At 28.2% G+C, this 16,561-nt stretch overlaps 1 protein-coding gene across 1 annotated transcript in view; it reads left to right on the top strand.

Moving 5' to 3' along the window:
* The window catches only part of LOC100208608 (WD repeat-containing protein 7), a 104,750-nt gene that overhangs the window by 17,936 nt on the left and 70,253 nt on the right, over positions 1 to 16,561 (top strand). The window contains exons 2-4 of the mRNA XM_065803291.1: positions 2,843 to 2,952; positions 3,042 to 3,120; positions 3,386 to 3,481. Coding sequence (XP_065659363.1) covers positions 2,843 to 2,952; positions 3,042 to 3,120; positions 3,386 to 3,481 — 285 coding nt within the window. The remainder of the gene's footprint in view (positions 1 to 2,842; positions 2,953 to 3,041; positions 3,121 to 3,385; positions 3,482 to 16,561) is intronic.

Genomic DNA, 16,561 nt, shown 5'->3' with positions numbered 1-16,561 from the left:
ACTTTTAAATAATGAGACTTATTATGAGACACTACATACATTTTTTTACAATACATTTATTGTAATCTTATTTTGATTGTCAATTCAAATAATACCTTACAGTTTGCAACTAAATCAATCAAAATTCCCTGAGTTTTGCATAATTTATTTAATTTCCTGACTTTAGCAGGATGTCCAAGTTGCTGGCCACCCTGTTTATTTATAAATAATAAAAGTAAATTTATAGAGAAGCATTATATTATTATTTACAGATTAAAAATCTAAATACATTTTAAAGGATGGTATTAGTTTTAATTTATCTATTGTCTGGTTTAAAAATCTTTTCATCACCTTTTTGTACTGAACTCATTTTGTTCTAACACAAGTGTAAAGTTTTTAAAATTACCTAATTTTTTTACAATGCTATAATTTTTGTAAAACTAGGTCTTTATCAGTTGCTCCTAACTTTCCTACCATTTTTTGTTGATTTGTTACAATTGGCAATATTAGGTTTCACTAACCACTGTACCTCGGATACTAAATTACTACTACTTGAAAATATTTAATTATGATGTTGCTATTTATTAAATTTCAAAAGATTTTTAAAAGCAATATGAATTGAAAAAGCTTAAAAGAATTTTTGTTGTTGTTGTTTTATGAGATTAATATGAATATAAAATTTGCAGAAGAACAAAAAGTTTTTAATAGCAATCAAAGTTTATAAAAATAATAGAAAAACTTTTTATTTTTAAAATATATGAAAAAAAGTAACTAATTATTTGGGCATTTCCAAAAAATCACGCTTGCAAACTCATGTTTTGTCTATTATTTTCATAAAAATAGAATTGGCAATCTTCAATTTACTTTCATTTAATTCTAATCTATATAGATAATTTTGTAAACAAAAAATAGTATACATAAGTAATTTCATCAAAGAATAAATTAAGTTTGAAGTGGAATCACGCGTGGAACAGAAAAGTTTTTAGTTACTAGATAAATAAACTTTGATTCCTCAGAAAATATAAGTTTCACTAGTATACTTTTTTTTTAAGAAAAAAAAATTTAAATGTAATTATTTCAATAATTTTTCAAAAAGAACACACAATTTTATTTAAAGATATAAAAGAAATGCCAAAAAAGACTTATAAAGTGTATTTATATTATGAACTTATGAATGTATACTTGTAAAGTTTTAAGGTTTTCTGCCTACAAGTATGCGTGCACATGTTGTTTACAAAAAGATAAGACATTGCACAGAATGTCATCTATATGCAGGTACTGTTTTAAGGAAGGACCAATTCAATATAAAATCATCAATATTTTTATCTTTCAATTCCCATATTATTTTGAGTACTTTTTATTTATAAAGGATTGTTTATGATTAGCAAAACATTTTTTTCCATTCACTCTCTGTTAAGCCAATATATTGTTTATCAGGCACATTCTTAGAGGAAACAGCGTATTTATATACTGCGTTTTTTGATAAACATTTTCCACTCATTTGACAATTGTTTTTTTGTTTACAATTACAATTTTCTGTTACTTTTTCCTTTAGGATTTCTTTTTTATTTAGCAAAACATTATTGTTACCTTTTATAATTCTTTCCATATTTTTTGTGTAACTGTAGCTCACTTTAATTGTATTTTGATTAAATATTTTATGTAATCCATTAGAGGGCGGGAAGTGTTTATAGACAAAATTTAAAAAACACTTTTCTTATGCTACTGGAAACATTTATGCTATATGGGGGGTTGAATCAAATTACTAGAAATAATTTCTAAATTTCTATTTTGCTTTTTTTTATTTTTTTAAAGTGGATTTCAAATTTTAGTTCAAAATTTTGAAATCCACTTTTTTTAAGGGTCGGGATCTTCAAAAATTCATTTAAAGGAATTAAGTACATTTTCGTCAGAGAATTTTTAGTTTAGCCTGTTAATAATTGAAATCGGTATTTGTTTTAGAATTTAAAGTGGATGGTTTGAATTAATTAATATACAATAATTCATTGTTTGGTTTTTTGAAAGGTTTATATGAATTTTCAGAGGTGGAATGTGTTGTTTTTGACTCCTCCCCCCTCTTCTTCTCCCTTACTTAAAACCGGTGCCGTAACAATGATTTTTTGTTATCATTATAATATAAAAATATATTATTGTTTTTTTAATCATTAAGTATTATTAAACATAATAGTTAAAAAAATTATGTATAATAAATAAGTTATAGTCTACTTTAAACAAATCTTAATAAAACTTTTATTAAGTTATTTTAATCGTTATTTGTGTTATTTTAAAAGTCAGAAAGAATATGGGAAAGAAACAAAACTTTCTGAAAAAGTTTACTTTTTGTTTTTTCGTTTTTCTAACGTAAACTAAAAGAGCAAGCTAAAGATCAAAAGTTTATTCATTCAAAAATTAAATTTGCGCAATAGCAGTTTACTCTTAATTGCCAAAAACATTCATTTTTTTTAAACTTACATTCAGTTAGTAACTGAAGGACAGTTACACACATGTTTGTATTTGTGTGTGTATATATATATATATATATATATATATATATATATATATATATATATATATATATATATATATATATATATATATATATATATATATATATCTATATATATATATATGTATGTATATATATATATATATGTATGTATGTATGTATGTATGTATGTATGTATGTATGTATGTATGTATGTATGTATGTATGTATATATATATTTATATATATATATATATATATATTGTTTAAAAAGTTTCTCAAATAAAATTTATAAAGTATCAAATATGAAATGCTTAATAGTGATATTAAGTTTAAAGTCAAAAATGTTTTATGATTGCAAAAATTTTTCTAATAAAGATTATTCCAAGAAATCTGTTATTTGCTCATGGATGCAAAGTTGTATCGATTGCTTGTGCTCTAGATTCCAACTTTGAACGCCCTAACATTGTTAGCTTGGCTGAAAATGGGTAAAGTAGCAGTTTAAGTATTGTTTTAAATTTTTATCTAAAACGTTTGTTTATTTACTAATTTGAATTGTATTCTTTTTTTATTTTAGAGAGCTATGTTTATGGGATATTGAAGATGGGTTGTGTTTGCAAATTAATTCCATACCTGGTGCACACACTGGTTTAAATGTTAGTATGCTATTGTAATAATACGTTAAATAATGATATACTTGATTGTTTTAATAGGTCTCTTTTAGCAATTTATATATTCACATATGCATATATACACACACACGCATATATATATATATATATATATATATATATATATATATATATATATATATATATATATATGTATATATATATATATATATATATATATATATATATATATATATATATATATATATATATATATATAAATTTGATTTACCGAGCTATTTTATTTTAGTCTATTCAATTCCATAGAGGAAATATAAAAGAATGGAGGCTGGTGTGTCATGGACTCTACTCAGAAATACATATAATTGATTCTCTGACTCTCCAGGTATTCATGTTTCTATATTAAAAACGATTTTTCTTCTTTTTTTTTTTTTGACAAAGTTTTGATTTGCTTATTAAAAAGAAGAATTAAAAACAAGTTGATTATTTAAATCTAATTTGAAGTTACCTTAAAATTATTTAATTACCTTTAAGAGACTTTTAAATGTTTGTTGAAGTAAATTGTTAAAACTTATGATATGAATGAAGTGTTATGATATTAACACTGTTAAGCCACATATTGATGCTCTCCCCTAATCCTTCCTCTCATAATATATTTAGCGATATTAAATTTAAATTAAAAAATGTTTATGATTGAAAAATTTTTTTTCTAATAAAGATTATTCCAAGAAATCTGTTATTTGCTCAAGGATCCTTTTAGATTTTCACTCAATAACTCCATCTGTAATCTGTTTTAGCATCATCTCTTCCAAATCTATCTAAATGGCTCTATTGGTCACCTGTGTGAGGTCATTGCAGAAACAAATAAAATGCAATTGTTACAACCTTAATAAGACTATTAAAAGAATGTTGGACTAGAAACCACAGTGAAAACAAACAAAAAAAAGAACAGAAGTAATACATTTTTTTACCTTAACATTTACTGATACAGTAGTGCAGTGGTTAACGCCTCACAGGCAAGCGAAATGATGTTCCCATTGAATGTGGGTTTCATTTCATAAGATTCTTTTTTTCTTTTGGTTATACTAACAATCATTACAACAAAAAAGAGATTTGATATCAATAAATACTTTATCATAATTATATTTGATAAATGCTTTATAGTATTTATAGTTTTATATATGCTAAATAAAATATTTATAGCTATATATTTGCTATATAAAATGTTATACTTTATTTAAAATTTGCTGAATGTCTGAAAGTTAGCTTTCAAACACCATAAAATGTTACTATGGATGTAAATATATATATATATATTTGTTAAAAATTTGTCAATTTGTTTCTCTACACAGCGGCCTTGTTCGTCAAGGTTCGTGTTTCAGAGTTGTAGAGTTAAGAGAGGGTTATAACCACAAATAAGTAGCCTCCTTGTCTGTAGTGGTCTTCTCGGCCTTGGGGAGGTGAATTAACAAAAATTATATATATATATAGTGATAACCTGATACGTAGAGTAATTTCAGTGGAAAATAGCAAAGGAATTCTAGATTTACAAGAAAAATGGGAAAATATAAAATAATGGAACATGTAGAAACATTTAACTTTCAAGTTTCTCAGAAAATTATGTACCCAATGCTCAATACCTTCAAGCGACTGTAAAATTTTTGATATGCATGAAAATTTTTTGGAAAAGAATCCAGATTCTTCTTGTTCTTATAGTTTGTATCAACAGTAAAAAATATGAATGTCAGATTCGCTTGTTTATTATCTAAAAACTATTTATTCAATTGTTATTAAAAAAGAAAATCAAATCAAAGTTGTTTTACAAAGTTGTTAAAAAAACTTCTCTTTAAGCAATTTGTTAATTTTTTTTTTTTTTATTAGAAAGTTGAAATCTGAATATGTTTGAATCAAAAAATTTGAACATTTTCAGGTTTGAATGAAACTTTATGCAGTTAAAACTCATTATAATATTGAAATAGAATTTCATTGTTACAGTAAATGCATGAAAAAAGTTAAAGTTTTTAATCTTTTGTCGCTTTTTTAATTTTTTGTTGCTTTTTTAATTTTAATTTAAAAAAAAAACAAAAAAACATTAAAAACAGTCAGGCTGTTTTTGATTTTTCTTTAAAAAAACACTGCTGTTTTACTGTTAATGTTAAACAGTGTTCAGAAACTCTAGCTATACTTCCTCAAATGGATGTTTAAATTAGGGTTCATTATCGAAATTGCAAATTTTGAAAATTTTCGATTAAAACGGTACCGAAATACTTTTTTTTTCTCGAAATCTATAAAAACTTATGAAAATAATCGAACTAGCCAAATTAATTTCGGAAATAAAAAAGGAATTTCGAAATGTTAAATTAATTTCGAAATAAAAAATTGAACTTCGAAAAGTGAAATTAATTTCGAAAAAAAAAACAGAATTTCGAAAAGTGAAATTAACTTCGAAAAAAAAAAGTGTATTTCGTAAACTGAAATTAATTTCGAAAGAAAAATCAGAATTTCGAAAAGTGAAATTAACTTCGAAAAAAAAAAGTGTGTTTCGAAAACTGAAATTAATTTCGAAAGAAAAATCAGAATTTCGAAATGTGAAATTAACTTCGAAAAAAAAATGTGGATTTCGAAAAGTGAAACTAATTTTGAAATAAAAAAAATAATTTCGAAATGTGAAATTACCTTCGAAAAAAAAAAGTGGATTTCGAAAAGCGAAATTAATTTTGAAAGAAAAATAATAATTTCGAAATGTGCAATTAATTTCGAAAAAAAAAAAAAACAATATTTTATAACCTAAATTAATTTCGAAAATAAAATTAGATTTTGAAAAGTTTATTTAATTTCAGAAAGAAAAAATAATATTAAAATAACCGGGCGCCTAAATAATTTACCACAGGTTGTATGCCATGCCAAATTTCATCAATATGCCATGCCAAATTTCATCGATCTCGATGAAATTTGGCATGGGGGTAGTCCTCGAGAGGGAGAAGGTTCTTAGCTGGGTTTTGACCCCGTACCCCGACCCCCGGGGTCAGGGGGGACCATTTTTTGGGCCCATTTTTGTGTACAGATATCAGGTAAGCCAGTTTAAATATTGGCCCGGGCAACGCCGGGTAACTCCAGCTATATATATAAAGGGCAATGTGTGTTTGTGTGTGTGTTTGTTTGTTCTCTATAGAAATCCAAACAGCAGGACCGATCTCGATGAAATTTGGCATGGGAGTAGTCCTCGAGGCGGAGAAGGTTCTTAGCTGGGTTTTGACCCTGTACCCCGACCCCCGGGGTCAGGGGGGCCCAAAAATGGGATCCAGTGTGGCTCTGCAGCCTCAGCCGTGCAATTTGGCAAAACCTAAAAGCTTCCTACCTGTGGAGGAGTGTCAGAACACTTCATTTGACAACAAACATGAGGGTAAAGTTGTCTGGTGATCTGTCAGCAGGAGCCTTTTCCAATCAGCATACACAGCACACTGGTGGATTCTGCAGAGGAACTCATTGTCAAGGTGTTTCCCAACATCCAGCAGAGTTTCACCAGACATGACTGGATCTGTGAGAGAGCTATTCTGGCTCCCAAAAATGAGTCTGTCACCAAGATCAATATGCAGATCCAGAAAATGCTCCCAGGCAATAAAAAGTCCTACAACTCCATTGACATGGTTATGGACCCCAGTGAAGCTGTCAACTATCCAACAGAATTTCTGAACTCTTTAGAACCATCTGGATGTCCTCCTCACATTCTTCACCTGAAAGTTGGAGCACCAATCATTCTCCTTCGCAACCTCGACAGTCCCAAGCTTTGCAATGAAACTCGACTCATCATCAAAGCTATCCTTTCAAACTTGATTGAAGCAACTATACTGACTGGATGTGGCAAAGGTGAGAATGTCTTCATTCCAAGGATTCCAATGATTCCCAATGACCTCCCATTCAGTTTCAAGCGCCTCCAGTTTCCAGTCAGGCTGGCTTTTGCCATGACCATTAACAAAGCGCAGGGACAATCACTCAAAGGGGCTGGCATCAATTTGGAACAGCCCTGCTTTTCTCACGGCCAGCTCTATGTTGCATGCTCCAGAGTTGGATCTCCACGAAATCTTTTCATTTTGACTCCAGAAGAAAAAACCAAGAACATTGTCTATCAGAAGGCTCTTCAGTGAAAGAAATCCTCTTTAAAGAAGTCCTATTAAAAGAAAACAATAACAATCCAATGTGAAGAAATTACCCATGATTTAACTTTTGTAACATGTTCAACTTTTTTTTCCAGTGTGAGAGAACAATTTAATTGAAAAATTTGAGTAAATGTTCTTTTGGAAATTCTTAATTTGTTGTTTTTAAGTGGAAAATAAACAAAATGTCTTTTTCTTCCTTAATGTCTTTCAGTTATTTCATAGCTTCAACCAACAGGGTCACATTTTGTGGGATCATTGTGCAACACTAAAAAATATTGCACAATCTTACTGTGCATAGCCCAAAATTAGTATAACAAAGTTCCAGATGCTCATTTACTTTTAAATATTGGCCCGGGCAACGCCGGGTAACTCCAGCTAGTATATATATATATATATATACATATATATATATATATATATATATATATATATATATATATATATATATATATATATATATATATATATGTATGTATATATATATATATATGTATGTATACATATATATATAATATATAGAGAGATATATGTATATACAGCAAAATAATACTATTTTGGCAAATTTAATTTGGTGCCAGTATGCTTAGTATGTAATGAATCTGTTTTAGTGTGCAAAGAATATAATTTAAAGAGGCACCATGATTCAAAAAATCTAAAAAACTTAACCAGTTTCTTAACGAATTAGGGTAAAAAACAAAAAAACAAATTTATAATTAGTTCGTTGGACAACAAGATTTGTTAAAAAGAGGCACTATCTTAACAGTAAATGCTACTGTTGCAAGCTATGAAATTAGTCTCTTTAGTTACAAATTCTACACTATTCAGTGACGGGGAAAGATTACTTAAATTTAAAATTGTTCACACCCCTTCCCTCCTCAATGCATTTTTTTACTTAGCAAAAATTTTAATTGCACCCCACCACGTGACACCTACTAGCACCTGGCCTGGTGGCAGCTCAATGATTGAATAATGATGTTTTTTCCAGTCAGGAAAAGAAAATAAAGACTGGAAAGAAAACAACTTGTCATTAATTAAACTGCTTGTAAAAAAGCTCATCAGATAAACAAAAAAGGATATAAGTGTTTTAAGTTACTAAGAATTATAAGTGAAAACAAATTTCTGTTCAATTCGAACTCTTTTAAAATTATTTGATAAAGAAATGTTTTTCATTATTTGTTTTCTTTAATAAAAACTAACTGCTTCAATAAGCTCGGCGCCAGCCGGTTCCGTAGCTCCGTATCTATTAAACCGGTTGAACTAAATAAACATTCTGATGGTACCGATGTCGCTGGAACTAAAAATATTACCCGTGCAATTTGTGTCAAAACCGGGAACAATTTTTGATTAGCTTGAAAAAATTCGATGGCACTATTTTCGTAGGTCTGAAAGTATTGCAGACTGTAATCATTTATTTCTTTTTCCAGTTTATCATTGTTTTCAATTAAATGACAACATGATTTATCTGTTACAAGTTCAATTAAGTTGATTGGCTTTCGTCTTTTGTTGTTAACGAAAGTAGTAGTATTTGCAAACGGTGGCGTTGACGATTGCTGAAATGCTTTTATGGTATTGTCAGTTGAGCTGTTTGATAAGTTTAAAGTGTTATTTAAACAATTTGTTTGAATTGTTATATCTATTTCTTTGGATTCTTTTAGATGCATTTCATAAAATGTTTTTATAAACATTTTTGCCTTTGTAATGCATTCATATCTATCAATATCATTTTTGATAAACTCAAATTTACGAAACTTGAAATCAAGAAAAGTAGCTGCTAAGAAAAAATCATTAGCAAAAATGTATTTAAAACGCCCTTTTAGAGACCTTAATAATTCCTTTTGAAAAGTCTTAACTAGTTCTGTAAAAATGGGTTGCGATTCAAGTTTCCATTTAGTAGAGAATACAATGCTAGAAACAGAAATGTTACTGTAACAAATTTCTTTCCGCTAAAAAGTTTTTTTTAGCTATTTAATTGGGTGTAACAAGTCACATAAATCTTCCAGCAACTTAAATTCATTAGCAGTGTGAAGATAGTCTTTTGTATTTTGGTATTCGATGCTTATCATATCCAACGCAGTTTTATTATTTAATATAGATTCAATCATATCGAATTGGCTATTCCAGCGAATAGCTATATTCTGTACTAACTTTATTTTAGTTTCATTTCGAAGTGTTTCTTGAACTTCTCTTAACTTTTTTTGTAACATCTCTGAATGCTTAAATGAACCAATAATATGCCTACAGGATGAAATTACCTTGGAGATTTCCAATTTGCCTTAATTTGGGTTAATTTTTTCAATTTCTTTAACTTCACTTTCTGTAATTTCTTTATTAATTAATTTTCCATTACCGTCGTAATCCTTTACTTCGTAACACTTTGAACCATTTTTAAATTTTTTTACTTTTATATCTCTCGTGTTTAAAAGATCGTTAACCACAAGATTCAAACGATGACCAGCACATGGAATCTTAAGAACATTATCATCAAATTTATTTACTGCAGAGAAAATGTTTGCACCTGAGTCAGTAACTAGTGCAAAAATCTTATTACTGATTGACCATTCACTGAAGATTTCATTTCATGTATTAAATAAATAATCAGCTGTTTTCACTTCAGACATAAACCTAAGATCCAGGTTTCGGTCAACCAGAATCATATTTTTGTCAATAAAATGACAAGTCACACTGAGGTAGCTGTTTTTACTCAATGATGACCAAACATCACAAGTAATTGTAATGAAATGACATCCCTTCAATTCTAGCATTAAAATTGATCTTAGATTGTCCGTAATTCATGGAATTAATTTTTTGCTCACCGTATTTATGCATGGCATTTTGTAGCTTTTGTTTAACTCACTAACTAAATTTACAAAATCTGGATGGCATACTATCGAAATCGGCTGATCAGTACCAACAATAAAGTTTATCAACAACTTGTTTAATTTTTTATGACCAGTCTCTTCAAAACTATTTTCATTACCGCTCTCAATATCGGATATATCGTCATCGTTAAGTAAAATTGTTGATTTTTTAGATATTTTTGAATCAATGCAATGATCAATTGATAAATGGGATTGCATTGAACTGGTCGTACTGTTGTAAGGTAGAATCTTATAACATATACTGCATTTTGTTTGATTCTTTTGGTCTTTTTCAAAATATGTCCAAACGAAGCTTCGTTTTCTTAATCCTTTCTTAATAACGGATTTATTTGTCTTTGACATGTTTATTCAAACTAAAAAGAAAGTAGTTTTTTTACTCGTACGCATACAACAAATATTAATAAATTAGTATCTTATGTTATTAGTAAATGTGTAACACATGTTACTTCACTTAGGTTACTGAATAATTAAGGAGATTATTATAACTTTAGTTACATTTTAGAGTTATGTAACAAAAAGATTGCTTAGGTATAAATATAATTGTTTGAAATCGTTGTAAATCTTATCTAAATAACCAATAGAGAGTAATTAGCCATTTACGTTGCAACAATGATTTCATAACTTGCGTTAGAGGCCCTTAGGGAATTGCACATTATAACTTTTAAACATCATAATTATATCATTTAGGAAAAGTGCACGAATTTTTATGTAAATTCTAAATCTAAAGTTTAAACTTAAGTTATGCAAATTTAAAATTAAAAAGTGTTTAAACTAGTGTTGCTATCGACTTTGACTAAATCGATTAAAAGTCTACTAGTCGAAATTAGTCGACTTTGAAAAATCTAATAGCGGATCTAATCGACTTTGGATTATCTACTAATCGACTAAAAGTCGATTTAGTCGAATAATAGTACTTATACATGCATTTCTAATATCTTTTTATCTGATTGAACATTATAAATCTTTTTAATTTTATTTTGTTTATCAAAAGCAAATATGACTGTTGAATAGAATGTAGTTTTTTCAGAGCCGGAATATAATATTTACCCCCCTTCCTTTCATATTAAATTAAAAAATTAAAATATAGTATCTCCCTCCATCCCAACGACTTCTTACTTTCAGTGTATTATAAGTTACGAGAGTAGCTTATAATACACTGAAAGTAGTTTCACAACGTCTTCAGGTAATTATGTATGGTAACTAGAATTAAATTCTGCCTAAGTTAACAATTCGTAATGTTAACAGTAAGTAACTTGCCGAATCTTAGTTCTAACATAGTATTTAAAAATTAATATATACAAACAACCAGGCCTGAAAAGAGGTTGGGAAAGATTCATTGGGTGTGTGTTTGTAAAAATAAAATTATTTTCATCTTACACTATTTTTGTATACTTTTTCTCTATTTTTACTATATTAACATTTTATTTATATTATTTTTTCATTTCTTCAGTATTTTTATAAATAATAAATAATCAAAATTACAAATTTCTTTTTTCGATATCCCAATTAATTTAAATCCAAAACATTGTTTGTTAGCTTCTGTAATTCTGGGTTTACAACTGATCATTTAACAAGGGCTCGCCAAAAAATGGTTTTTCCGCATGCTTTTTGGCATCTGCCTTTTTATAGTCCAAAGATTTTTCTTGACGGCCCTGCATTATTAAACAACTTCATAACATGTGACAATAATTATTATTTTAAAAAAGCTTTATAGTTATGTGTTGTTTTTTTGTTGTATTTTTTTAGCAGTCTTTACATGTGATTATTAAAAAGATTTTCATGCAATATCGATACGATATACAGTGCTGATCCGTTCCGTTCTTTAACTAGGGCTCTAAAGATAATTAAATTGTGAGACCCTTCATATCTAAATAGTTTATTTTAAAACTTATATTTACTTTTATTTTACTATTTTAGATCAAAAGGACTTTTCCACAATATTAAATCATTTAGACTTTAACTAAATTTTAGCAAAATTTATCCTGCGTGGCGTTCATATTGTTTTTTTTCATTAATATTTAAGTTGTATAATTTAAAAACATATAAAACAGGCGTAAATTACTTGATTTCTTTTATTACTCCCCCCCCCTCGCATTTCGAATAAATCGGCTTTTATTCGACTTAGTCGATTTCAAAAAAGTGTTAGTCGTTCAAACTATAATTTCAAAATATAATTTCGAAAATTTTAATATAAGTTCAAAAGTCGACTTTGGTTGACTTTTGAAAATATATTAGTCGACAGTCGAACTTTTTAATAACATCACAATAGTTATGTTATTAGTGCTAGTTGTTATTAGTGCTGTTATTAGTGTAACTAGTGCACTAGTTTAAATATAGTTTTGAATTTTATTTTATTAGAACTTCAAATTTTTTTTTATTCAATATTGAATGAAGATGTTTTTAAGCATCTTTATTCAATAATTAATAAGTAAAAACATGAATAAGTGAATAAGTAAAAATTTAAAAAATCATACGTTCAAAATTTACAATTTAAATTGTAAACAAAAACACTTAAGTAGCTTTTGCTATAGGTAGGTTTTATTCATTTTGAGAGAGCTAATATTTTATGTAAAACATTTCACTGTGTAGATGTAAGGGGTCATTTGCAAATTATGTCACACAAAAAACTTTTCAGATCCCCCTCCTCCCTTTTCCACAAAATGTCACAAAATATCAACCCCCTATCTTATCCTGAGGTTTCTAATCCCTGCAAAAGAACCATTGGGGTTCTAATCCCTGCAAAAATATTTCGAAGCAAATTTTAAAATTTCGAAAGTAAAAAATTGTTTCGATATTATTTTTGGAATTTCGAAATCTCAAACATATTTCGAAGCAAATTTTAGAATTCCGAAAGTGAAAAATTGTTTCGGTGTTATTTTTAGAACTTCGAAATGGAAAAATTATTTCGAAGCAAATTTTAGAATTTCAAAGGTGAAAAATTGTTTCGGTAATATTTTCAGAGTTTCGAAATCGCAAAAATATTTCGAAACAAATTTTAGAACTTCGAAAGTGAAAAATTGTTTCGGTAATATTTTCAGAATTTTGAAATCGCAAAAATGTTTCGAAAGAAATTTTACAATTTCGAAAGTGAAAAATTGTTTCGGTAATATTTTCAGAATTTCGAAATCAAAATAATATTTCGAAGCAAATTTTACAATTTCGAAATGAAAAAATCGTTTCGATACAAAATTAATTAGTTTGAAATTATTTCAAACTTACCGAAACAAAAATAGAGTTTAGAAAACTTTTTTTTTAATCGAAAATTCAACTTTTGCTTTCGTGAACAACCTTAGTTTAAATCTACAATTTTTAGAATACATTTGATTGTATATCATGAAACTTTTGTTCAAGAAAAAATATTATTATTTACGGTGTCTTGGATCTCAGCAACTATTGGTTGCTCCCAACATGATATAGTTTTAATATATTTCATATTTTTTACAGAATTCAACCATTACAGAAAATTTTTACTATTTCTTAATAATTGCAGCTGTCAAAATAAATTTTGGCTTTTTCTTTGTTATTTATCTTTCATAATCAATTCTGCGGAATCCGAAATTGATGAAATCAAAATATTTTATTTTGAGCTTGATTGTATTTTTATGTCTGCAGATTCATTTCACCATAGAGTTGAATACACAATAGAAAAGGAAACTGTATGATTTTAAGTTTTTTAAAGATGCTTCTAAAAATATAAACATTAAAGACTTTTATGTTATTATGCAGACTTTTATGTTTGACTAGAAAATTTTCTAATTTCAAAACTAAGAAACAAAAGGTTAATGAGTTAACATAATATGAAGCAATTAAAAGCTGTGTGAAGAAATTAAAATTTGTTTTTCAATATTAAAAGCAATGAATTGCCAGAATCAAACTACAAAAAATTAAAAATAATGAAAAAGCATTTTCAAAACAAAAGCAAATTACACAAGCTGTAAGTATCAAGACAAAAGCAAACCAAACAACTGTTAGTATCAAAGGCAAAAGAAAATCTAATATAATAAAAATTTTAAAATTAATTCCTAAATAAATGTTAATATTCTGGGAAAACTTAAATTGCAAATATTGCAATACTTTAATTGCAACATTGTTAGCCCATGTAAAATTACATTTCTTATTTTTAACCTAAATAAGCAGTTTACATTCACACATACACCTTTCGTGCTTACAATTTTGATATACCTAGTTTTAGCTGTATTTTTTATGAACAATTAAAGACATTTTTTTTTAAAAAGTATAATGTTTAAAGTGTTTTTAAAACCATTTGTTTTCGTGCTCAACTAATTTTTTCTTGTTTGTACACCATATTTGAACACAAGTTATTAATTATTTTGACTATTTCACCTAAAAATCTAATAAATAATTTTTTTGTATAAGTTAAATTAATTTATAAACCCTATTTAAATAAATATTGAAATGCATTTCTTTTATTTAAAAGAATGCCTGCCTAAACCTAAACCCTCAGTTGATGTATGTACAGTCTACTGCACCTATTCTTATTTAAGTTAGTCAATGTATTTACACTGCAACTATGACTATATTAGTTGAATTATGTATACATTGATGCACTTAGGGGTCGTCCATAAAGTATGTACGCTCATAGGGGGGAGATAAAAATTAACCAACTAATCAATAGAAAAGTTAAAATCTGACTAAGGATCCTAGTTTGCCAACATAAAAAGATGTATTGTATAGGGAGTAGAGGGTATAGTTTCCCTCTATGCACACACATGTATGGGCGCCCTCAGGATTTTTTGATGTTCCAGATAGGACGCTTTTCACACATTGTGCAAACTCCAAACTTAAGTTTGTTTATACCTATGCCAAATGAGGAGCCCTTGCAAAATATTGGGATGACGGGGGCCTGTGAACAAAAAGCCCTGAAACACTTCCCCCCCCCCCCCTCCTGCTCATACGTGAGGGCACTAATGTAGTAAAAATTTCAACTTTACCATCTAAAACTAAATTTAAATTTATTGACAGATTTTAATTTTTGTAGAAAAATATTGTAAATTACAAAAGTTATGAGCATGCAAATTTTCCGACCCCCCAAAATGAGAGGGGTGTAATTTTTGCATGGTCATAACTTTCGTAATTTACAATACTTTTCTACAAAAAATAATTATTTTTTGACATATTTCAGGCAACCTATTTTTTGAGTCGACAAAAAACAGGTTTTAGCAGGGCCGTGGTTGATGGGTCATATTCCCCCCCCCCCCCCAAATGTGTCATTAGGGTCTCAAAATCTTCCAAATTTTACCGCACAAAAGGGCACAAAGTTTGCTTTCCCCCCCCCCCCCCTCACTCCAATTAAGGGGTATGGGTAGCCTACCCTTGGCACTGGGTTTTAGCCTTTGTTTTCAATATTACTGATCTCGTGTAAGACTCATTTTTTACTTACTAAAGAGGGGTGCTTGAAAAAAACGTCTGCCTTAAATATAGTTTATTTTTATTTGATTCGTTATTAAAACAAAAAAAGTTCAATATGGATTTCTCTGGGAATCGAACACGGGTCTCTGCCGTCGATTTCCTATACGTTAACCTCTCGGCCAAGCACACACATTAGAAGTGTTTAATTCAACTATATTTAAATTAATATTTGTATGTATGTTTAAAGATATTTTTAAATGCGCAAACAAAGGCCTTTGGGGTCGCATAAAGTATCTAAGGTACCCTCCACCTTTTTTTTTTTCAATAAACTTTTTTATTGAGAAAAAAAAGTTGAGGGGGGCGGGGGTGTTTGAAAAATCTACGCACTTTTTAAGGGGGGAGGGAGTGGGGACTTGAAAGTACACATGGCAACAGGGAAGGGGGGGGGGCAAATTTCAAAACTTTTGGCGTACATACTTTATGGACAACCCCTTATTTTATGAAACTTTGAAAACTAAAAATAAAAAATAAATATTTAAAAACAACAACAATAGTTAAAAAACATAAAACTACTTTGAAATAAAGATTATTAAAATTCTTTGAAATTAATAAAACAACTTCGAAATAAAGATTATAAAAAATTTCATATAAGACAGTTCCAACCTTCAGTTTTGTCAGCCACCCATCAAAATTTGAGCAATATAAAACCTACAGTACTATGCCATTATTTTTATTACACATATTTACACATTTTTTGCATAAAAATAATGTTTCTATTATGTGGTCATTGTTATGCAAATACAAATAGCGACTTGAATTTTAAAATCATTTTTAGAATTATGGTGCCTAAAATTTAAAAAGATGAAAAACACAAAGCTTAAGGCTAAAAAAAAGTGTAGACTGATTATGCTTATGATGGCAGCACAGTGTTCATTATGTTTTCCCCACCTACTACCCATCACATGTTTTCAAAGATTATTATGATTAATTTAATCTTTCATAATGTAACGAAGCTTTAATAATGTCAAGAGTACTTGGAATAATGTCTAAAATTCTCAG

The sequence above is a fragment of the Hydra vulgaris genome, chromosome 08 (assembly GCF_038396675.1).
Source record: "Hydra vulgaris chromosome 08, alternate assembly HydraT2T_AEP".
In the NCBI taxonomy this organism is placed as follows: Eukaryota; Metazoa; Cnidaria; class Hydrozoa; order Anthoathecata; family Hydridae; genus Hydra; species Hydra vulgaris.
The sequence above is the reverse complement of the archived record's forward strand: the minus strand, read 5'-3'. Positions and strand labels throughout refer to the sequence as shown.